Below are 22,066 nucleotides of genomic sequence, written 5' to 3' on the forward strand. Positions count from 1 at the left end.
CACTCTGCAAACAGTAGGATTCTTTGGGGGAAGACACAGTGGTTAAATTGGTTAAATCAGGGCCGGCTCACCCATGTGACAGGCAGAGGTAGCCACCTCGGGTAGCAGAAGCCCAAGAGGCAGTGTTCCACGGACTCCCTGCCCATTTCCACCACTGGTAGAGAAGCAGTGCTGCCAGCAGCAGCTTTTGGCCAGATCTCACAAGATATCACCAGAGCCCAACACTGTCAAAACTGCTTTGCAGGCATTGCCTCTCAACCCAGGTAAGGGAGGTTTTGGTATCCACGGCACCTTCCTGTTTAGCCTCAGGCGGCAAAACAGGATGTGCTGCCCGAGGTATGATCCTTTTTTTAAATGAATAGCACAGATGGGGCCCAATTCTAGTTTTGTCCTCCTGTTCCCCCTCCTCCCTCATGAGTTCTACAAATAAGAAAACAACAAGAATCCGACAGGCAGTGCTATCTCCTGAACTGGTTGCAAGCAAGACAGGGGGCAAGTGGGGGCTGTCTCGAGAATAAGCAGTGAATGATGGGGCAGGTCTTCCTTCCTTCTCTTGGATAAGCCTCCGTTAGGAAGGGAGAAGAGGGTCCCATTTAGCTCTTTGCCACACAGCAAAAATTAGTCGCCTGGGCCAGGGAGTATCATGATGTTCTGTGAAGGAGAGGTAGGGAAGGGTTAGGATGCTGCAGCTACACATTGAGAAGGCATCTAAGAAAAAAGAAGAGGAGGAGGAAGGAATGATCACCAGGTGTGGAGCACACTTCCACCCGCAGACAAACCACAGCTATCTGAACATCATGCCCTCTATCTAACCTTTGCTCTCTTAGTGGTCTGCCATGCCCTGTCTGTGATCTTTGTCTCCTTCGTCATACATTGTGCAAGGGGAAAGTGACGCGGTGGAAACAGGTGCCAAAATAACTTTGTACCACCCCACGATCTCAGGACTGGAAGACATGTAACGGTCACAGCCCAAAATGTATCTGACTGGTTTTGCATATTGTGCTAATAAAAAGAGCCTCAGCAGAGCTAGCTGGCAGCTTGCCTGTGCACAGCTCACCTGCATTACCAACTCCTGCCTCATGCCTTCACTGAAGAAGAAGAAGAAGAAGAAGAAGAAGAAGAAGAAGAAGAAGAAGAAGGCATCTGAGTTTTTTCACCCTGATGTTTCATTAAGACAATGAGAAGGAAAAGAAAGGAAGGAAGGAAGGAAGGAAGGAAGGAAGGAAGGAAGGAAGGAAGGAAGGAAGGACAGTCTCAGAAATCACTCAACAATTATTAATGGGGTGGGCAGGGCAAGGACTGCAATCATAATTTAGCTCACCTACTTGGTTAATACTAGAGGACTCTTAATCCACAACTGGGTTATACTAGAAGACAAATCCTGCAGTAGAGGATTGCTCTACCTGCTATCTATAAAACACTCAAGAGAAATTTAGACCCAGGTGCTGAAAATCATTGGTGGGCCTTTTCTGCATTCCAGGTTCCTCTGCTGCCATTCCTGCTGTTACTGCCCATGTTGAACCAGCCTTCAGTGAATCTTTTTCAGCATTCTGGCTACCAGCTCCCACCACCCCCTTGTAGACACTTCATAGCGGATCCCTTTTTCAGAGATGGTCACCACAATCTGGTTCTCTCCTTTCCCAGAGTTCAACACGATCCTTTCTTCGCTGCCCATAATAACCACCATCTTGGCATTGTTCTGGACACAACAGGGCTCCTGCTGTAACTTGGACAAAGCTACGCCAAAACACTTCTTGCCCCCTGCTGACTCCATCACATCCCTTGCCTTCCTTAAGTTCTCCAAGTTCAGCTGGACAATCCCTGCTTGGAGACGCTCTAGGAACAACGTCTCACTCTTCTCATTGATGTTATAGCCAGCCACGCCATCCTTTGAAAAGACACAGATCTCACTCAGACCTTGGCCAGAGATAAATTCCACTGCCCATCCATCACATTCCACCAGCATCTGGGCATCTTCCTTGATGGAGCTAGGCTCCATAGCAAAACACTCCACTGCTTTGTCAAAGCAAGCCAAGGATGGGGCCTTCTTAGATGAACTCCAGCAACGCAGCTTGCTACGGGTGGTAAGAAGACTCCCCAGGCTCAGGGGCCGGGGCTGGGAGCAGACGCAGGCGAGGTACTGCTCCCATGTGGCCACAAAGACATGATATTGGGCTTTGCCTTGGATGCAGAAGACGGTGATCTCACAGTCACCCTTCCCAAAAATCCACTCTAACAGCTTGCGGTCAGCAGCAATGGTAAGCCGGGCGTTGTTTCTCATGCACTGGGGCTCTAGGCTCAGTTGATTCAAGGCAAGATTCAGGCACGAGAACAGCTCACTGTTTGGGTCCACACGGCTCCGAAGAGATAGCAAAGTCGAGAAACTGAAGGCCATCTCTTCCCAGTGCAAAACAAACCTGCGGTGTTGGTTCCAGATTTGCACAATGGGATCTAAGGGGAGAGATGACAGGGGGCTGAAAAACGGTTCTGACATTTCTGTCAGGGATGGGGAACCTGCGGCCCAGTGTTGTCAACACTGCTAGGCATATAGTTTCCATTATTTAATTCTAGGCAATTTTCAGAGTCTGTCTTTCATATCCCTCTGACTTCACTGCTCACATTTTCTCTCTCTAGGCCTATTCATATAATTCTAATATATCTGACAACTCAGGATAACGTCTACACATCTGAGGAAGTAGACTCTGGTCCACAGCTTAACAAATGTATCGCATATTTGAAAGGTGCCGCATCTCAGAGGCAAGTCCACTAAGGGAGTCTAAAGGCATTGCTTGGTTTTGGGAAAAGACAATGGTGAGGTTTTCTGAGACTTGACTGCCTCCTTCCCTACAAACCCTGCCAGTATTCATATTGTCAGAGAGGGCCCTCTTGGTAGTTCTGCTACGCTCAGCTCAGGGTGGCCGTGGCCCAGGGGAAGGCCTTTTCTGTGGCAGCCCCTAAGTTGTGGCATGCCTTTCCTTCACTCTAACTTTCAGCTAATGATGAACACACACCTCTTTACTCTGGCCTTTGCCACCTGGGGTGTGACCAAGTTGTTTTAAACCACTTTTAATGTTGTATTTTAATAATAATAAATAATAATTTATTATTTATACCCTGCCCATCTGGCTGGGTTTCCCCAGCCACTCTGCATGGCTCCCAACAGAATATTAAAAACAAGATAAAACATCAGTCCTTAAAAACTTCCCTAAACAGGGCTGCCTTCAGATGTTTTCTAAAAGTCAGGTACTTGTTTATTTCCATGACATCTGATGGGAGGGTGTTCCACAGGGCGGGCACCACTACCGAGAAGGCCCTTTGTCTGGTTCCCTGTAACCTCGCTTCTCGCAGTGAGGGAACTGCCAGAAGGCCCTTGGCGCTGGACCTCAGTGTCTGGGCAGAACAATGGGGGTGGAGACGCTCCTTCAGGTATACAGGACCGGGGCCATTTAGGGCTTTAAAGGTCAGCACCAACTGAATTGCGTTTTAATCGTTGTAACCCTCCCTGAGACCTTAGGGTGAAGGACAGGTGATAAATTAAAACATTAATAGTTTAATTAAAAGATGCTGGAGGCTGCAATCTTACACACATTTACCTGAGAGTAAGCCCCTTCGAACGGAATCAATGATTAGTAAAGCGCAACATTGAACTGTGAGGAAAGAGGGTTGGGGCAACGGATTGTGAAGAAAGTGTCAGAGTGGTGCAGCTTGGTAAGATTAGACAAATTCAGAGAGAATAATGGTATCAGTGGCTGCTAGTGATAACTGCTATCTTACCTCCACTGTGGCTGCTGGGAATACAGGAGAGTGTGTACTGCTGCATTCAGGTCCTGCCTGGTATCTGGTCGGCCACTGCGAGAACACGATGCTAAACTAGATGGGCCTTTGGCCTGATCTAGCAGGGCCTCTTCCTATACCCTTAGTAAGGCAATACTTCCAAACACAAGCAGTTCAGCACTGAAACAAAATGCCTCCAGGGGCTGAGGAACCTCCTGTTAAGTTTCTAGAAAAGGCTGGCCACACATCTGTCAGAGATGTCATATTTTAGACAAGGTAAGACCATCCTTTATTGGATCCCATGTTTTTGATTACATATCTCCTTCATCTAATGCCATCTCACCTATCATGGACAAAAAAAACCCGCCCATCTTCTTCCATCCTTTCCCTCCTGCCTCCTTAGGTTTATCATTCATTCATTCATTCATTCATTCATTCATTCATTCATACACACATACTGCACCAATCTGGGCTGCCAGTCCTGCCTCCTTGCTATAGTCCTACTTTGTGTGGAGGTATGTTGGGAGGCTCAATAACTCACCACTCAGAGGTTGGAGCTCAGATCTTTCTCCTCCTGGAGCACTGAGCAAGTGCTGAATGAGTCATGACCCGAGCAGCTGTTCAACCTGTTATTTTGCTGTTTTGTCTCCAGTACATACTTATTTGTTTTCCATGTTTTTGTAGCTAGGGGAAGGCTAACAGGTATCCAGGGTGTAGCTCTCAGGGGAAGGGCAGCCAGGGGACGGATGGATGGCTGGACACACACACACACACACACACACACACACACACGGAGAGAGAGAGAGAGCACAGCAAGAGTTGCAAAAGACAAGTTGCTTGTGCTTTTGACTGACATGGAGCTTGCCCCATTTGTCGGTACAGGATCAAATTGCAGCACACCTTCAAATTATGTGCAAGGGAACTGGAGAAGCACAACTCTCTTCACCCAAGAGCTCAGCCACCACAAGTATTGCCATGTCTTGAGTAGCCCGGGTGGACTTCCCCTGGACAAGACAATACATAGAGACTCCATGGAGTCAATGAAAAAGTTACTGTGCAGGATCCAGCTTCCTGAAGAAAATCTTCTAAAAGTCAAGTCCCCTTATGGCTGTAATATCTGTCATGGATGTTTCCTGCATTGCAGGCGGTTGGACTAGATGACCCTTGGGTTCCTTCCAACTCTATGATTCTATGATATATACTGAAAACGCATGAGAAATGCCCTCTGGGACCTAAGAGGGCTTGGGGGCAAGAATGGGTTAGACGCCCAGGGGGCTTCCATGCCCTTCATAGCTCAATGTCCGTCACGGAGAATAATGCATGCAAAATGACAAACATTTCTGCATAAGGCAATTTAATTTGAATAGTTTCTATAAGCTACATCATTCAGCTCTTCCGTGAGGCAAGTTCTGGAGCACTGTTGGCAAATAATTCTATTTTTCTTCCCAGCATAAGAGTACACATAGCCCTGCCCAACGAACACCAATGACTGTGCAGAGCGAAAGCTAACATTTTGTTTGCTAACAGATCTCCGGGGAAAGGAGGGAAAACAGAGAGATTTTCATCTTCTGCCTCCCTTGGGGATCCTGAAAGGAAGCCAAGAGCCTTTTCTGACCTTTGGCCTGTTTACCTGGGTGGTCCAAGGATGCCTGAGAGTGTTATGGCCTAGTGCAACACATGGGAAACTCCACGTTTATTTTTCTGGATTACCGACTTTGGCTACTGCCTACCAGCTGCTCCTTGTACCTTCCTTCAGCAGACCTTTCCCCTTTACAACATTGTCCTGTCTCTCCGATTGGGCCAGAAGGAGAATGAGTGGTTATGTAGACAGCTCCTGTAACCAGCAAGAGCTCAAATATCAAGGTTCATGTAAGTACGGAGGTTGCGTTCCCAAGCTTGGGCCTTGGCCTCTCTGCGGCGAGCTTCTCGTTTCCCCACCGTTGCTGCTCTTTCCTTCCTGGGCCTCCGCTCTACGGGCCTCTCCACTGCACTGGAGTCATTGGCGTCAAAGTGGGTGACTTTGGGTCTGAGGTCACGGCAGAAGCCCAGGCCTTTCTGATCTCGCTTGAGGACAGTCTGGATCGGGAATTTGCGGCCAGTGCCCTCAGGCCCCAAGCCAGCTTCCTGATCCCAACCTCCCTTGACCATCAGCCGGAAGCCCACGTTGTTCTCTGGGATGTGGTAGCGTGTGGGGGGCAGTGGGTCGCGCCGGTTGAAGAGGTGAGCAGTGGAGCGCTCGTGCAACGCCACCGTGTCCTCGCTGTAGTGCGTCCGGCACACGGCACAGTAGTTCCTCTCGGCTGGTGGCTGCGGACTGGAGAACAAAGGAAAATTACACCGGAGAAAGGCAAGCCGCATTCACACAAACTGTGACTGTAGTAATCCTCAAAGAGCATCTTACAGGGAACAGTGAGGAAGAAACAGAAATACAGACTTCTCTTGAGAAAGAAAGGGGAAAAAGGGAATGCCTACCCACTGTGTCTGTGCTGCCTGGATGAAGATATCATCATCATCATCATTTATGGGAAAACATGGAATGAAATAAAAAAATGACTTGCAAGTATGGGGAAAATTAAATCTTTCCTTACTAGGGAAAATATCGGTAATAAAGATGAACATATTACCAAGGATGACGTTTTTATTTCAAAGTATCCTAATACTAGGAGGAGATAAACGTTTTAATAACTGGAAAAGAAATTTGGCTAAATTCATATGGTCAGGGAAAAAGCCAAGAATAAAACACAAAATAATGATAGATAAGAAGGAGAGAGGAGGATTTGGTCTCCCAGATATGGAGTTATATCACGATGCGGTGGGTCTGACCTGGCTAAAGGAATGGATCAAATTAGATGACTCAGATGTATTGGATTTAGAGGGAGTAGAGACGAGATTTGGATGGCATGCCTATTTAATAGGTGAAAAAGTGAGAGTACATAAAGGCTTCCTAGGGCATATAATCAGAAAATCTATATATAAAATATGGGAGAAATATAAAATACTCTTAGAACTGAAAACTCCCTGGTGGGCATCACCAGCAGAAATTGTCGCAGTGAAAAAATTAAATATGAAAGAAAATTGGGCTACCTATAAAACTGTATTAAAGGAAGAAAACGGAGAATTGGAATTAAAGGACTACACAGAAATTAAAGCTCATATTAGTGATTGGTTCCAATATATTCAAATTAAGTATAGATTAGCAAAAGACAAAAAGTTAGGATTTGAAAAAGAAACATCATCATTTATGAAACCTCTTTCCCACATTTACAAGCATACAGAAAAACAATAAAAACATTTTAAAACAACAATTGAGAGAAGTTTTTAAACAACACAAATGCAAACCGAAGTCAAGAGGGTTGGTTCCAACCAAGCTCTTCTAGTGATTTGGGGCCTAGATATGGGAAGAAGGATGTAAGGCCTGGATATGCTAAGAAGGGGGGTGAACGGTTTGTGACAGGGAATGGTCTCTATAGCAGGGGTAGCCAATATGGTGCCCCTCCAGATGCTTTTGGACTCTAACTCCCATCAGCCCCAGCCATCAAGAACCACTGGATAAGGATACTGGAAGTTGGTAGTCCAGCCACATATTGACTACTGCTGCTCTGGGAGATCTTTCCATGTTCACAACTGATGGTCAGTTGAAGTGTCTTAAGTGGATGGGAATCTCTTAAAACTGTGGCAGTTTTATTGGCAGGTATCCCTGGGTTTCTAGAATAGTTCAATGCAGCATTTAAAAGCAAACCCATTCAGAGGCTTTCTTCTCCAAACAATAACTGGATATTTAGTTTATTACATTTATATCCTGCTCTTCCTCCCAAAGGAGCCCTAGCTGAATTCTCAGGAACAAGGAAGCTCACCTGGAGGGTTCCTCCTTCACCTGTGGCCTTTCACTCTCCCGTAGGGCGTCCACCACATCCTGGTGTCCTGCCTCCTCAGCCAAATCCATAGCATCCCGGCCTTGGGGCTCACAGACCCCTACCCAGGCAGCGCCGCGGCTCAGGAGATATCTCACAGCCTCCACCCGTCCAGCGTAAGCTGCACACATAATCGCTGTCCAGTAATAATCATCTCTATAGTTCACATCACACCCTTCCTTCTCCGCCAGCGTCCGCAGAGATTTCAGGTCGCCATCCTGGGCGGCTTTCAGGAACTTGTTCCCTGTGCGGCTACTTGTCGGTCCCAGGTGATTCTGGACGGGATGAAGCTCTTGCGCAGGTCGGTGGCATACGCAAGGTGCCTTTCGCTTCCTATGTGAGGGTCTCGCAGGATTAGCTGGAGCTTCCAAAAGGCTCTCATAGAAGCTGCGAGCTGCCTCACCCGCTGTTTTCCCTTCCTCCTGGCCAGCAAGACGGGAGCCTCTGCAGCTTTTTTTCTGGACATGCCCATCTCTCCAGAGATCTGATTCCTCCTGGGCACGAGTAAAAGCAATCAGCTGAGGACCGTGGTTCATGCTGGAAGAGGGTGGCTCTGGTTATAAAGCCAAAACTGCAACCTGGAGCTTCGCAGCCTGTTGAAAGAAGAGTCAGAGAATTACGTGTTACACCAAGACCCATTTTTTGCTAAGTAATAAAGGCTGAATGTGTGCAGTAATTTCGCAGCAACTACCTAAGAATCCATGTTTCCATGTTTCTGAAAAGTGAAATTTCTAGTGCTTTTAGCGTGTGAAGACATGCTTTAAAGCATGCACACAAATGGCCGCTGAAATGACTGAAGCCAGAGAAATATGGCAGAGCAAGATTTCCAGTGGTTGGGTGGGGGGGGGTCTTCAGTGCTCTGCATCGTTCCTTGCCCCTCTCTGTGACTGGCAAAACCAGAATAAGTTATGAAAAATAAAATAAAATGTAAATATTTGCTCCAGTTGTTTATCGGTAGAAAACCATAGGATTCCACTCTTTTTAAAAAAAATAATAATCAGGTTTTTGTTGTTGTTGGATAAGTACATCTTGTATTCTCTGCTAGAAAGGCAAACTTTAATAAAAGCTCAGTTCAATGGCATGGTTTGGACAACTGTTCCATTGTTTCATAAACCATGGTTTATGAAGCTGTGAATGAGTGCTTGGGCTGAGGGTTCCTCGCTTCACCTGTTGTGCCTTATATTAAACCAGAGCTCTCAGTTCATGTTAAAGACAATATGCAATAGAAGACGAAGAGAAGAGGAATGAGCAGAGGGTGCCTTGGCCCATACACTCTTTTATGGTTTCACAAACCATGGTTTATGGGACTTCAAACAGTTATCCAAACCAGGCCAATATCTGAAATCAAATTTGCATGAAATTGCTTATTTTGTTAGGCATGTCTAGGAAATACAAAGAGTCAGGAAGAACAACGATGGATCTGCTCTCCAGCTACCGTACTTGAAATCCTGCTTAAGACTACTCTAACTTCTAAGCTGGCACCCACCCACATAATTTTAAGCCTGTTTTCATAAGCATAATGGCTAGAAACGGTTTTTTTAAAACCCCCACGAAGATTCTCATGATGCTGAACACTACATCAGATACTGTGTTCTTTGTTGTTCAACCAGGTATCCTTAGTGTTACGGATCAGCAACGGAAGCCCTGCTTGAGAGGCCACCTGAGAAAACTTGCAGAAGCAGGTTGGAGAGAATAACAGAATTGCAGAGTTGGAAGGGGATCCCCCAGGGTCATCTAGTCCAACCCCCCTGCGGTGTTGGAATCTCAGCAGAAGCGTCCGTGACAGATGGGCCTCCAACCTCTGCTTCAAAGCCATCGAGGAAGAAGGAGAGCCTGCCATTCCGCATTCAGCATTTGGGAGGAAGCGCCGAAGAAATGAAACCAACTTTGGGAAAGACTTGCCAGAAATAAGACAGTCAGGCCCAGAGAAGTAGGAAGGGTGGCAGGAACCGGAAAACAGGGACCTGGGTGGCAGAATCTCTTGAGGATCTCAGGCCGCTCCCTCACCTCCAACCTAACCCTTGGCTGTGTATATACACAGTAGGCAAACTAAGGCCTAGGGGCTGGATCTGGCCCAATTACCTTCTAAATCCAGCCTGCGGATGGTCTGGGAATCAGCGTGTTTTTATGTGAGTAGAATGTGTCCTTTTACTTAAAATGCACCTCTGGGTTATTTGTGGGGCATAGGAATTCGTTCATTTCCTCCCCTCCAAATATAGTCCGGCCCCCCACAAGGTCTGAGGGACAGTGGACCGGCCCCTTGCTGAAAAAGTCTGCTGACCCCTGATATACACTGAGCACCTTCCCACCTGCAGCCTCCTGAACCCTGGGAACTATAGTTCACACCCCACTGAACTACAATTCCCAGCACCCTTAAGATATAGAGTTCCCAGGATTTGCGTGTGTTTGCTTTGAATGTCTGTGGTGTGTACATTTAAATGTACACATAAAAATGTGTACATTTTTAACCTAGAGATGCGAGGGGGGGTGGACGTCGGGCCTTCTCCAGAGCTTCACCCAGATCCCTGGGCGAAGGAAATCAAGCCTAGGTCTCCCTCCACCCCCGAAGCAGGAATGGGGGTGCGGGGTGGGGGGCTGCTCTCTCCCCCCCCCCAGCCTCTGGGAAGCCCAACACAAGCCCTACCAACTCTGGCCTTTCCTTACCACCCAGGAACACACTCACCCAGTTCTCCTTCACCGGAAATTCAGACGGCGGGTCACTCTACCCTTTCCAAAACAACCTCTATGGCGCCGCTCACAGAGTTCTTAGCAAAGGCTTGTAACGCGCATGTGCCAAGCTGGGACGCCGGGGTAAGGCGCGCAGGCGTAGAAGCATACACCTTGGAGAAAGCTGGGTCTGTTTAGCAGCCCCTGGCGAGCGGATACAAAGTTGCCTGTTTACGCAGGGTTAAAGCCGCCTTCCCTGTACCTGACGCCTGCGCAGTAGGGTGCCCTATGAAGCGCCCCGCCGTCGCAATGGAAACGCATGCGCGTCTGCTCCTAGGAGGGGGCGGCGGCGCTTGTTCTCGCGGACTGCTGCCTTGCGCGCTTTCCCGCCTTTTCCGGCGCGAGGCGCAGTCACGTGCCAAGAGTTTTCGCGCCTCGGCAGTTAACGGTTAACGCAATTTGCATATTGCAGGCTCACTCATCCCTCATAGCTCCTGCTTTTTCTGGAGAGTAAGCTCTTTTTTTTTTTTAAGAAAAGGGACCATATTAATGAAAATTTAAAAATAGGCACCATGCCCCACTAGACTTGTGAGAAAACAGCTTTCCCAAGCGAATGTGTTGGTTTTACATTTCATTTTTCAACAAGAATTTGCCCTTTTGCCCTCACCCTGTGTTGAGTGAGTGGAGAGGGGTGGGCGGGAATTAGTTGCTCATAACTTAATTTTACCGTGTGGCCCTAACCTAGTCTGTTCAGAAATAATTCCTGCTGAATTCAAAGGATTTTGAATCCAGGAAACAGGAATTAGGATTGCAGTCTTAGGTTCTGTATCTGTCGCAAACCCACTTTGCCAGAAAGGGGGTGATACGCAAATAAACCCAATTAAGGCTGATCTATATACACCCTTTTCTAGTGTTATCACCCTTAAAGTGAGTTTGTAGCAGGTAAAGAACATCAAAGTTCCTTGCAACAAATCAACAGCAATCCAAACGGGAAGTATCAGAGCAAGACAGCAAATTCTTCGACACATCCCAACCCCTGCAGAAGGTGGGGTGGCATTTATTATTATTTGCTGTGCGTGTGGATGCTAGGCTGGTGTAGCTGGGGGTGATCTCTGCGGTTTTGAATCCAGAGTCATAATTGCCTCAGCCTAAAACTACCAGCAACAGCTTCCCACCAAAATGGACAAAACAAGAGTCTCGGCTATGGCAAGCCACCCTCCAACCAGTGTTCATCCTCCTCACTAATACAGGCTAGCAGAGAGGTGGCTACATGCCATCCAGTTCCCCATGTCATCCATATTTGAGTGTGGATGGGTGCAGGATTGTACTTTTAAAAAAAAACACTCTTAAAAATCATCCAACAGACCATTTCAGTAATCATGATTTAGGCAGACGTGGTAAAAGTAAAATTTAAAACTGAATTCAGACAAATGTTGAACTGAAAATGAATGAAAATTATCAAACATGTTACAGTGATATAACTATTAATTAAAGAAGGGTAAGGTGGTAGAATTCAACAATTATTTATATAAAACATTGACTGACACCCCCACTTTCTGCACAATTACAGGAACTCAAGACAGCTAACCATAAGAGAAAAATTTCGGTTACATAAGTTTTTTGTAAAAAGGCTGTGGAGACTGATGAAGGCACTGGTCGGAACAGAATTTCCCAAGTGACCTAAGTATTAGTCATTTGGTTTAGGCTCAATTGTTACTATGCCAGTTATCTTGCCAAGTGGTTCAGAAGGAGAAAGGAAAGTTTGTCCTTGGAAAATCCAAATTTCCATTTCAGTTGGTTACTATAAACACTATCATATAACTTGAACAATTGGCTAAAGTTACTTGTCCTCCTCCCTTTCCCCCTTTTCCCCTTTTCTACCTGCCTCTTAGATTGTAAACCTGGGAGAAGTGGCTGTCATGCTCTATAAGCTGATCTGGCAACCATTTTTGCTGTAGAGTGAGGTAGAAAAATATATTTATATATAAAATAAATGCTGATCTTTATATATTTATATCCATTGAACAGGCATGGCTAATTAAGAGAAAACCTAAAATGACAGCCATGTTGAGAACGGGCACTGCAGACAGAATGAGTCGGCGAAGCAACACCAGCATCAGGGATGGTAACTTACTGTGGATGGGAGGCCTGCAATGGATAGTGGGAAATGAATCTAGTTGCTCTTCATGTAGTCTGTGAATTATAGGGGGGTCACCCACTTTCCTTTTTGTGACTGCCCCTTTAGCTACAATTTTTAGAAAATTATGGGAGTTATATGACTAAAGTTGTGAGGGAGGACATCAGGAGATGTGATTTGTGGATTTCATTGGTACCCCCCCAACTCTCCCATCCCCCAATTCAAGCACTGCCCTCATAGAAGTGACTTGGCCCTATCACTTCCAGTTGAAGAGAATTCTGGAGGCTTATGTTGAAAGCTAAGCTAAACAGTTTTGTTTAACTTAATTTAAATTTTGAGTGGGAAGTGCCAGCACAATCCTATACTTGTCTACTCTGATGTCATCCCTATAGGGTTCAATAGAACTTGCTCCTAGACGTAGCTATATAACTGCAGCTCTAAATGTATTAAGTATTTATATATGAAAACATTTGAGGATGGTGCTGCAACAACAAGCCAAGCTGCTTAAAAGAATGGCTACAGTTGGTGACTCTTGGGTTCCTAGTAAATCACAAGGTTGATCCCAAACTCACAAGCCTAAAGTCTGTCCTGCACTTATTTAGTGAGTATTTTAAAATGTACATTAAAAGTCATCAGCAAACCCATCAGGATTTTTCAGTTGGTCTGGACCTGCTGATAAATCCTGCATTAGGGCTGCAAACCTATATGCATTTACCTGGGAGTAAGTCCCATTGTACTCCATGGGACTAAATACAAGGAAACATGTTTTAGAGATTGAACTGTTAAGTAAATGATAACATATGCAGTACAGAAAGAAGCAAGCACTTTACTGCAATTGCCCCATCTTGCCAGCAGGAGGGCCCACACCTGCAAACTGCTGCAATCACCAAAGTTCCCCCAACCTTCCTTCCACCTCATCCCAGCGCCTCTGCCATTGCCCCTTCATGTGCCACTTCTAATCTATGCCATAAATTATTGGAAGAGCTTCAAGAAATTGAAGCATAGTTAGTATACAATGGCAATTTATATTGTATTGTAACTTAAAGTACTGAAATCTACAAAATCAGTACTAAGACTGTTGGGCTAGAGCCTGGATTCAAAACCTCATGCAGCCACGATGCTCACTGTACATACTGGGGTAATTGGTATAATTTTCTTTGGTGAATGATGTATGCTGCCCGAAATTCTCTGCCCACTTACTGGAGAGGAAGCTGCACCAAATTCTTCCCTGAACTAAACAGGGAAACAAGCCACAGAGTGGCTGACTTAGTAGTAGACAAAATTACTCACAGAGGAGGAGGATGGGGACCTGGGCACCACCCACATCACCTCCTAGGTGCTGGATTCGGTCTAGGTTCCACAAGCCACCACTGGATTCTAGGGAGGTTGTGGATTGGCCTCATAAGTGCACCCACTCCCCATCTCTCCACAAGGCGACAGTGGGTGCAGTGTATGGGTGCTGTGTCACTACGGTCAATGTATGCTTCACTTTCTGGTCTCTCTTCTTCAAGCTCTTGACTCCTGCTAAATATGCATTAATGAATGATGATGTCATTGCAAGCAAATGAGGAGAAACCACAGGTGGGAGACCTAGAAGAGTAGATCCCATATGTATGCTGATGACCAAAACCTCATGAGGATGGTTAAAATCTGAAGTTTTTAATGTTTGATGTTTTATTGTGTTTTTAATATTCTTGTTGGGAGCCACCCAGAGTGGCTAGGGAAACCCAGGGGTATAAATAAATAAAATAAATAATAATAATAATAATAATAATAATAATAATAATAATAATAATAATAATGCTCAAGAGAGAAGACCAAATTGGGCGATTCAGATCCTAAATTGTAGGACTTGGAATGGAAAAAATATTCTCCAAAGACTTTTAACAGAGGGGGTGGGGGATTAAAACGTCTTTGCTGTTTAATGGAGGCACATAGAGGACTTTCTTGGTTCTTTTTAGGGAGGAGCATACCGAACAGTGCCTATTATGTATTAAGAAATCAGACGGCTTATTTTCTTTTCCCTCCTTCCTTTTCTATAATTAGCTTTTACTCAGTCCTTCCTTCGAGGACTGCATTCCAGTAATCTGAGCGCTTCATAAAAATAACAGCTAATGCTTGGCCCCACAATTCTGCTTTTTCTGCGCCTCCCACTTTTCCCTCTCGTTCGGTGGACGCACTTGCTCTCTTCCGCATATTTAATATGTATTTAAAATATGCGCTGTCTTCAGATAGGATCAGACCCACTTTTCTTTGCTTCCAATTCTCCTCCTCCCATGGGGTTATAATATATGTTTTCATCTGCTCGCTATCTCCACCCCACCGCCCGAGAAACCATTCCCCAGGCTATGCCCGCCTGCTTTTCAATCGGGGCAAATACGAGCGGCGGTGAGGATTTGCATCGGGCTGACGGCGCAGGAAGTTACCGTGATGCGCGCCTGATAGCCGCCCTCTTTTTCCTCGCTTTGTTAAGAGAAAGCTGCAACTACCGCTTCAATTCTGAATCGGTACCTAACCTAGCTCGTGGTAGGGGATCCATGAACCGTCTTTCCCGTACAAATCAAGTTTCTCGGAGCTCCGGGCTGCTTTTTCAATTATGGCAATTTTACCTGACCAAGGAGGCTTCCGTCTCAAGCACTCATGACAATTCTTTAGGAACTCTCCTACTCCTGTCTCCTTTTAAACTGAAATAGTATTTGACCATATTTACCATAATGCATTCGTTATAGGTTAGCGCGGCATAGGCAAACTTTACATCCTTTCTACCTAGACGCCTCTCATTGATCGTCTGGGACCACTCCACCTACACCTGTTCTTCTCAAAGCGCAGCGGCTTAAAGGGCTTTTGGACTACAAATCCCAGTGTGCTCCGCGGCCCAGAACGTGCTTGCCATTTCCTTCGCGGCTGCACTCTAGGACTTGTAGTTTCCTCTATCTTGTTTGCTAACTCCAGCCTTATTGTGAAGTACTACTGTCCCGTGATGCTCTTTCATCAGTGAGAGTGGCGCGTGCGCGGTGGAAACTGGCAGAGGCCTTAGCGGTCCAAAGCTTGTTTGCACCCCGTGTCCCTCTCCTTGAGGCAATTGAGCCCCCTGAGGTGAGTTATTGAGGCATAGATTTAGGGGGCTACTCTGCAGAAAGTAGAGGGGAGGAATTTTAGGCAACGGGGACGGCTCTGCAAGATTAAGGGAGGGCGTTTGGGAGCCTGCCATAGGCAAAAAAAGAAAGAAAACAAGAAAGCAAGGGGAGGAAGAGTTGTGTCGTTCTCACAATTCTGTGCAGAAGGGCAGGGCTAGAGGTTAAACTAGTCTGCAAAGGGATTTTTCCCTAGTTCTAACAGAGAGAGAGAGATGCCGTTCAAGTAGAAGGGAACACGTTGGATTCTCCTCTAATACCGGTCTGCAGTCACGGAAATGAAAGGGTGTGTTTTCTGACTTGGAACAGGGTGTGCTGAAACTCTCTATACCCACTGAAGTGCTTTGCATGAGAAGTGTTTTTATAAAGGAGCTATTTCCTGGTTAAACTGGAAGAGAAGGTGTGTTAGTGGTTGTGAAAATGTGGCTGCTGATGCACCTTTTTTTTCTATAGAGGACGGGAAGATGAGTAGCTCTGAGGAAGTGTCCTGGATTTCCTGGTTCTGTGGCTTGCGTGGCAATGAGTTCTTCTGTGAGGTGAGTTGGGATGAAGGCCTCAACAAATGTGTGTGTGGATTTTGTGAGAGAGGGGCTGGGAGCTAGGAGTTGGGATGCTGCCACCACCGTTCTCCATGCGTGTCAATGAATTCTTCTGTGAGGTGAGTTGGGATCAAGACCTCAGAATGTTTGCATGTTAAAGCTATGGTTTTCCCAGTAGTGATGTATGGAAATGAGAGCTGGACCATAAAGACTGATCGCCGAAGAATTGATGCTTTTGAATTCTGGTGCTGGAGGAGACTCTTGAGAGTCCCATGGACTGCAAGAAGATCAAACTTCTCAATTCTTAAGGAAATCAGCCCTGAGTGCTCACTGGAAGGACAGATCCTGAAGCTGAGGCTCCAATACTTTGGCCACCTCATGAGAAGAGAAGACTCCCTGGAAAAGTCCCTGATGTTGGGAAAGATGGAGGGCACAAGGAGAAGGGGACGACAGAGGAGGAGATGGTTGGACAGTGTTCTCGAAGCTACCAGCATGAGTTTGACCAAACTGCGGGAGGCAGTGGAAGACAGGAGTGCCTGGCGTGCTCTGGTCCAGGGGGTCATGAAGAGTCGGACACGACTAAATGACTAAACAACTAAACAACAACAATGTTTGCATGTAGTTTTAGTAAGGGGCTGGGAGCAAAATGGCATGATTCACCCCCCACAAAAAAATATCCTAACTATGTGGTAGGAAGGGTGTTGCAGTGAACAGGGACTCCTGGGTTTCTTGAGAGGATGAAGAGTTTTGTATATTAGTTGGAAGTTCATGGAAATCTTAGGAAGCTAGTTACTTGCATTGTAATGCTGTACTTGTCTACGCAGAGAAACCCCCCAATGCCACTGAGTTCAGTGGAGCTTACTGCCCAGTGAGTGAGTATAGGATGAGATGTCAAATATGCTGAGGGGATCTGAGAAGTCAGAATAGGTCACTTGGTAGAGACAATAGTTTATTTGGCTGATCTTGACTTTGAGTATTTTTTATTTCTATTCTAGGTAGATGAAGATTACATCCAAGACAAGTTCAACCTGACTGGCCTCAATGAGCAAGTTCCCCACTATCGCCAGGCCTTGGATATGATCCTCGATTTGGAACCAGGTGAGAGATGGTTCTTTTTGTTTTACTGATTACATCTCAGACCACCTGACATTTGGGACTAAGAGTAAATGTGGTCAGTGATCACAGGGTTATCCTAAGGAGGGCACACTGCTACCCTAAAACATCTTGCATATTTTGGAATGACTAGACTTCAAGTTTCATTTTGTCGTGTAATAAGAATTTACACAGCATGGGTACATCTGGGACCCCACATTTAAATTCTTCCCTGGTCTCCTTGCTGGCCCTAGTAGGACCAACTTGGCCAGTTAGCCCTGGTGATCATTTGATGTGTACTGACTGGGTCCCCCCCCCCAAGGACCCTTGCATTTTTGAATTTTATTGATAATGATGCTGTATTTTATGTTGTTTGATGCTGTTTTTAAGTAATATTGTAATCAATGTTTTATATTTGCTGTTAGCCGCCCTGAGCCCAGTTTTTAAACTGGGAAGGGCGGGGTATAAATAAAAATTTATTATTATTATTATTTTTTATTATTATTATTAATCTACATAATGCACAGATCTCTGAAAGCCTGTCCGTCTGTGAGATTATTAATTTGAGACAACTTCCTGTTAAAAAATGGCAAACAAACCAAGAGAGGGCTAGTTAAATACTACTCTAATTTTTTTTTTGTATTCTGCTAAAACAAAATTGTGCATACTGCTCAGAATGTCAAAATCCTCCTCTGATTTTCTACTCTAACATTAGTGCACATGGGGAATTGGAATTGAAGTTTCTGAGACTTCATTAAAAGCAGAGGTTAAGTATTTGCAAGGATGTAGATTATTGGTCCAGTTCTGTGGAGCAGCTTGCCTTGGAAACCATACCTTTTGGAAATCCTGATTATGTGTTCTTAATTAAATATTAATTAAATATTTTTAAATTTAATTTATATTCTGTCTTTCCATATGAAGTTGCCTATTTCATGTATCTGATAAATGACATAGATGTCATTGGGTTGAACCCAGAAAAATCATTGCATGAGCAGAACTGCTTCCATTCACACAACAGAACCACTCCCCCCCCCCACCGCAAATCTGTGTGGTTTGGTGGAACTTCTAGAGCAGGAAGTGGAGAGTTCAGTTGTACAAGCAGTTGCTTTGTTAGATACAACCCATAGTCTTATTAGAGAAGCCAAGATCAGAAACTTATAAAGACTTCTGATACTTTCCCTCCTTAATTATTCTGTACATCTGGCAAAATTAGTGAATATGTTTTGTCACTAAGTTGTACACCTTGAATTTGGTGTGCTAGGAAAGGGAGTAAAAGACAGAGGCTGAGAGAGAATTGTACATGTGCAGTGCTAGCATTGAGGTATAATGTGGTCTTAGAAACTGTTCATATCAGATGATGCATCTTTCTACCCTTGCTTTTGACTCTTGAGGTGTATAATTTTTTGACCCACCTTATTTCTGTGATTGTAAGGTGTTTTAAAATGTTGTTAATACTGTGCTTTAATGTTGTAACCTGCCCTGGGTCCTTAGGGTGAGGGGTGGGATGATGATGATCAATTGTTTCAGCAGTGGACTCGAGCACATGACGGGGAACCTTCATTCTTCTCTGTCAGAGTCTCTATGGCTCTCCTGTACTTTTCTTATATTAGCTCTTGACTTTTTCCTGTCCTCTTGTAGATGAGGAGCTTGAGGACAACCCTAACCAGAGTGACTTGATTGAACAGGCAGCTGAAATGCTCTACGGCCTCATCCATGCCCGCTACATCCTCACAAACCGTGGAATTGCCCAAATGGTGAATGTCTATGCTGTTGTATAAGCAGGTCATCCTGTAACTTATTTGCTAATGCTCTGATATAGCCACATTGAGATCAGAGGCAATGAAGTCAAGAAGGGAAAGGCACTTCAACTTATACTATAATATCCTCTTGGCTGTCCTAATTGGCCAGTGATAGACCCGATTTGGAACTCCTTAAAGGCTATTCTTGATGACCTCCTGACCTAACGAATCTTACTTTGGAGTTGCCTTCCCACAATGTGGAGAGGAAGTCCTAATTTCTTTTGCAAACACTTTCTTTTTTCTAGCTTGAGAAATACCAGCAAGGAGACTTTGGTTACTGCCCCCGAGTTTATTGTGAGAACCAGCCCATGCTGCCCATTGGTGAGTTTGTGTACTGGGGAAGAGGTTTTTTAGGAGCTAATGGGAGGGGTCTAAAGTTGAATTGCATGTCAGAGTTCTTGAGTAGTGCAATAAAGTTGTACTGAATTGGAGGGAATCCAGGAGGGTTGCAGGTAGGATCAAAACTTGAGGGTGGGTATTTGCGCAAACAGGCTATTTCAGAATTTTTATTGTTGAATTATCTGTTTAAAAGGCTTGAAAACTGCTCATCTTAGAACTGCCAACACTTAGGTTTGATGTTGGGTCTGAGCCCCAAAGCCACCTCTTGTTTGAACTTTGCTTTCTTCTTCACTCCTAGGCTTATCTGATATCCCAGGGGAGGCCATGGTTAAACTTTACTGCCCTAAGTGCATGGATGTCTACACCCCCAAATCTTCCCGCCACCATCACACAGATGGGGCCTATTTTGGGACAGGCTTCCCCCACATGTTGTTTATGGTGCACCCGGAGTATCGGCCGAAACGACCTGCTAACCAATTTGTGCCCAGGTAAGACTGCTTCAAAAGATGTCAGGTGAAAATATTCCAGGAGAGTATTGGGATCACAGGTGTATCCTTCCTTGCTGCTTAAATTCAGGCAACCAAATCCACATTTTCTCTTGTTACTTCCATTGGGTGCTTGCTACCCTTTCCAGCTAACCTGCTTGAGGGCCACCCTTACCCAGCCATGAGGTCATCTTTCACACATGCAGCCACAGCCACACATACTTTCACCAAGAAAATTCCACCTTCCTGGCAAAAATATCCTCCTACTAGTAAGGAGACAGGATTTGCTGAAGGTTTCTACCACAAAGTAGAAACCTCAGGTATCCTTGGTGGCAAAAGAAAGCCTGAGAGCAGAACTGCCTTTTGGCTGGGCCAGCACTGCTTAGCTGACCTGCCCAGCTTATTGCTACCCATTCCATCACTTGAATGGAGATACTGAGAAGGCTGAGATGCAGGCTGGCTCAAAAGTGGTATCCAGCTCTGTTCAGGTTGGGCTGGGCTGCTTGCCTCCCAATAGTTTGCATATGAAATAGGGTTGGGCAGTATCTGGTTTTCAGTATCATGATATAACACCAGCTACACATTGCAATATACTGATATATCACAATGTCTGAAATAAGGATGGAACCATGTAGAAGCAAATGGGGTGATGTCCTGGCAACTGCTACCTGGACAGAGAGAGGTGGGAAGGAAGAAGCAGCCAAACCTTGTGCTGATTCCTGGATGAGGTGGAGTGGAGACTGAAAGCGGGAGAGTGAGATGCTGGAGAGGAACCCCCCACCCCCATATCCAGATAGTCATGAGAAGTCTTATACTCGCGATATTTCCGGGGTGGGGGGAGATACATTACTTCCCCATGGAGAAGAGAAGTAATAAAAGTACTCCCAAGGTCGGAGCCTATTCAGAAGAGAGACTAGTCACCCCATAAATAAGCAATTCATCCGGAGAAGTGACAATCCAGGGCAAGTCATCCCAGCTTCTCACATTCCCTTAACAATGCTCCCTCACACGCCAATTCCCCCCACAAATTGTGACGTGCTCTGAAGTCCACAAAGAAACCATTTGCTTAATTTTATTACTTTTTATTATTATTTTTTATTGGGGGGGATGATGAGTATTAGGTACATGTCTGTGTTCCTTTCTGAAGAGAGCCAGAAGGAAGGAAACAGGAGGCAAGCGAGCCCTTGCATTTGGAAGGCAAACTCCTTCCACTCCTCCCTAGACAGAAAGAGGGTGAAGGAACAAGCCGGAACCTCAGTTCTTGGATGGGATGGAGTGAGATGCTGAAGAGGACCCCCCCCCACACACACACCCATAGGGAGAAGCCTTCGCCTCCCTACACACAGCCTCGCAGGCAGTGCTGTGGGTGATGGGGTGGGCAGGGTGGTGGGCTGAGATGAGCCCCAGGGAAGCAACTGGAGAGGGAAGGCAGCAAGTGGGCACTACAGTTATGGGGTGTGGGGCACCAAGGCTGGCACTGTCCTCCTCTTAGTGATGTGTTCCTAATGGGTGTTCAGTTTGAAATTTAATGAAAGTTTATCCCTACCTTTTACTGAAATATCTGGTAGCTGTTTGAGCTTTTTCCGCCTGAATCTTCCATTTTAACCCTTCACCTTTCCATTTCAGACTTTACGGATTCAAGATCCACCCTATGGCTTACCAGCTGCAGCTTCAGGCCGCCAGCAATTTTAAGAGCCCAGTCAAAACTATTCGTTGATCTTCTACATCCAGGTGCTCAGGGTCCTTCCCTGATAACTCCCTTTACCCCAGTCAGGGCTGCCCATACTTTGTTTTGATGAAGTCCCCTGCAGATTATTCTTTGTCACTCTCCAGCCTGATTTTTAGTCTCATTTCTGGTGTGTGGTTTAAATTAATAATAAACAATTTCTGTTAATTCCCAGAAACACAGACTGTGACAGAAAAATTCAATAACCAACTTGAATGTCATGATTTTGTGGGACTTTTTTCTTTTTAAAAAATAAAATACATTAAAAATGTAAAAGATGAGAATTTGATTTGTCTTTGTTCTGGGCAGGAGGATTGCATAAACTACTTTAAGGTTTTCTACAATTAAGTGATATATAAATTTCACAAAATGGATAATAGATAGTGGGAAGAAAGTGGTGGGGAACATGGATCTGATTACACTTAAAATGCATCACAAGTTGGAGATGCTGAATTAATATGAT

At 45.3% G+C, this 22,066-nt stretch overlaps 3 protein-coding genes across 7 annotated transcripts; 1 reads left to right on the top strand and 2 right to left on the bottom strand.

The window, feature by feature from the left end:
• Positions 1 to 1,289: 1,289 nt before the first annotated feature.
• On the bottom strand, positions 1,290 to 5,051 carry LOC308581067 (uncharacterized protein). Its single transcript, XM_081183523.1, has 2 exons — positions 4,316 to 5,051; positions 1,290 to 2,451 (listed from the first exon to the last, which is right to left on the bottom strand). The coding sequence occupies exon 2, from the start codon at positions 2,393 to 2,395 to the stop codon at positions 1,529 to 1,531; it is 867 nt and encodes a 288-aa protein (XP_081039649.1). The 5' UTR covers positions 2,396 to 2,451; positions 4,316 to 5,051; the 3' UTR covers positions 1,290 to 1,528.
• Positions 5,052 to 5,111: 60 nt separating this feature from the next.
• On the bottom strand, positions 5,112 to 15,345 carry GPANK1 (G-patch domain and ankyrin repeats 1). Of its 3 annotated transcripts, none has more exons than XM_081183367.1 (3): positions 15,200 to 15,345; positions 7,629 to 8,278; positions 5,112 to 6,088 (listed from the first exon to the last, which is right to left on the bottom strand). In XM_081183367.1, exons 2-3 carry the CDS (start codon positions 8,219 to 8,221, stop codon positions 5,626 to 5,628), a joined length of 1,056 nt encoding a protein of 351 aa, XP_081039493.1. In that variant the 5' UTR covers positions 8,222 to 8,278; positions 15,200 to 15,345; the 3' UTR covers positions 5,112 to 5,625. The 3 variants fall into 3 exon arrangements, with proteins under 3 accessions (XP_081039493.1, XP_081039491.1, XP_081039492.1); XM_081183365.1 differs by lacking the exon at positions 15,200 to 15,345 and adding an exon at positions 10,526 to 10,659; XM_081183366.1 differs by lacking the exon at positions 15,200 to 15,345 and adding an exon at positions 10,369 to 10,512.
• Positions 10,739 to 21,879, top strand: CSNK2B (casein kinase 2 beta). Of its 3 annotated transcripts, XM_081183595.1 has the most exons (8): positions 10,739 to 10,862; positions 12,381 to 12,477; positions 16,077 to 16,159; positions 17,158 to 17,260; positions 18,893 to 19,008; positions 19,299 to 19,374; positions 19,691 to 19,880; positions 21,504 to 21,879. In XM_081183595.1, exons 2-8 carry the CDS (start codon positions 12,408 to 12,410, stop codon positions 21,592 to 21,594), a joined length of 729 nt encoding a protein of 242 aa, XP_081039721.1. In that variant the 5' UTR covers positions 10,739 to 10,862; positions 12,381 to 12,407; the 3' UTR covers positions 21,595 to 21,879. The 3 variants fall into 3 exon arrangements, with proteins under 3 accessions (XP_081039721.1, XP_081039723.1, XP_081039722.1); XM_081183597.1 differs by lacking the exons at positions 10,739 to 10,862; positions 12,381 to 12,477 and adding an exon at positions 12,292 to 12,316; XM_081183596.1 differs by lacking the exons at positions 10,739 to 10,862; positions 12,381 to 12,477 and adding an exon at positions 15,446 to 15,585.
• The last annotated feature ends 187 nt before the right edge of the window (positions 21,880 to 22,066 follow it).

Source organism: Podarcis bocagei, assembly GCF_964188305.1.
Source record: "Podarcis bocagei genome assembly, chromosome: 2".
In the NCBI taxonomy this organism is placed as follows: Eukaryota; Metazoa; Chordata; class Lepidosauria; order Squamata; family Lacertidae; genus Podarcis; species Podarcis bocagei.

Coding starts and splice junctions, on each gene's coding strand:
- LOC308581067 (XM_081183523.1), bottom strand. CDS start 2,395: ATGGCCTTCAGTTTCTCGACTTTGCTATCTCTTCGGAGCCGTGTGGAC.
- GPANK1 (XM_081183367.1), bottom strand. CDS start 8,221: ATGAACCACGGTCCTCAGCTGATTGCTTTTACTCGTGCCCAGGAGGAA. Junction 6,089..7,628: donor GTGAAGGAGGAACCCTCCAG/GTGAGCTTCCTT, acceptor TTTGTTCTCCAG/TCCGCAGCCACCAGCCGAGA.
- CSNK2B (XM_081183595.1), top strand. CDS start 12,408: ATGACAGCCATGTTGAGAACGGGCACTGCAGACAGAATGAGTCGGCGA. Junction 12,478..16,076: donor CAACACCAGCATCAGGGATG/GTAACTTACTGT, acceptor TTTTTTCTATAG/AGGACGGGAAGATGAGTAGC. Junction 16,160..17,157: donor GCAATGAGTTCTTCTGTGAG/GTGAGTTGGGAT, acceptor TTTCTATTCTAG/GTAGATGAAGATTACATCCA.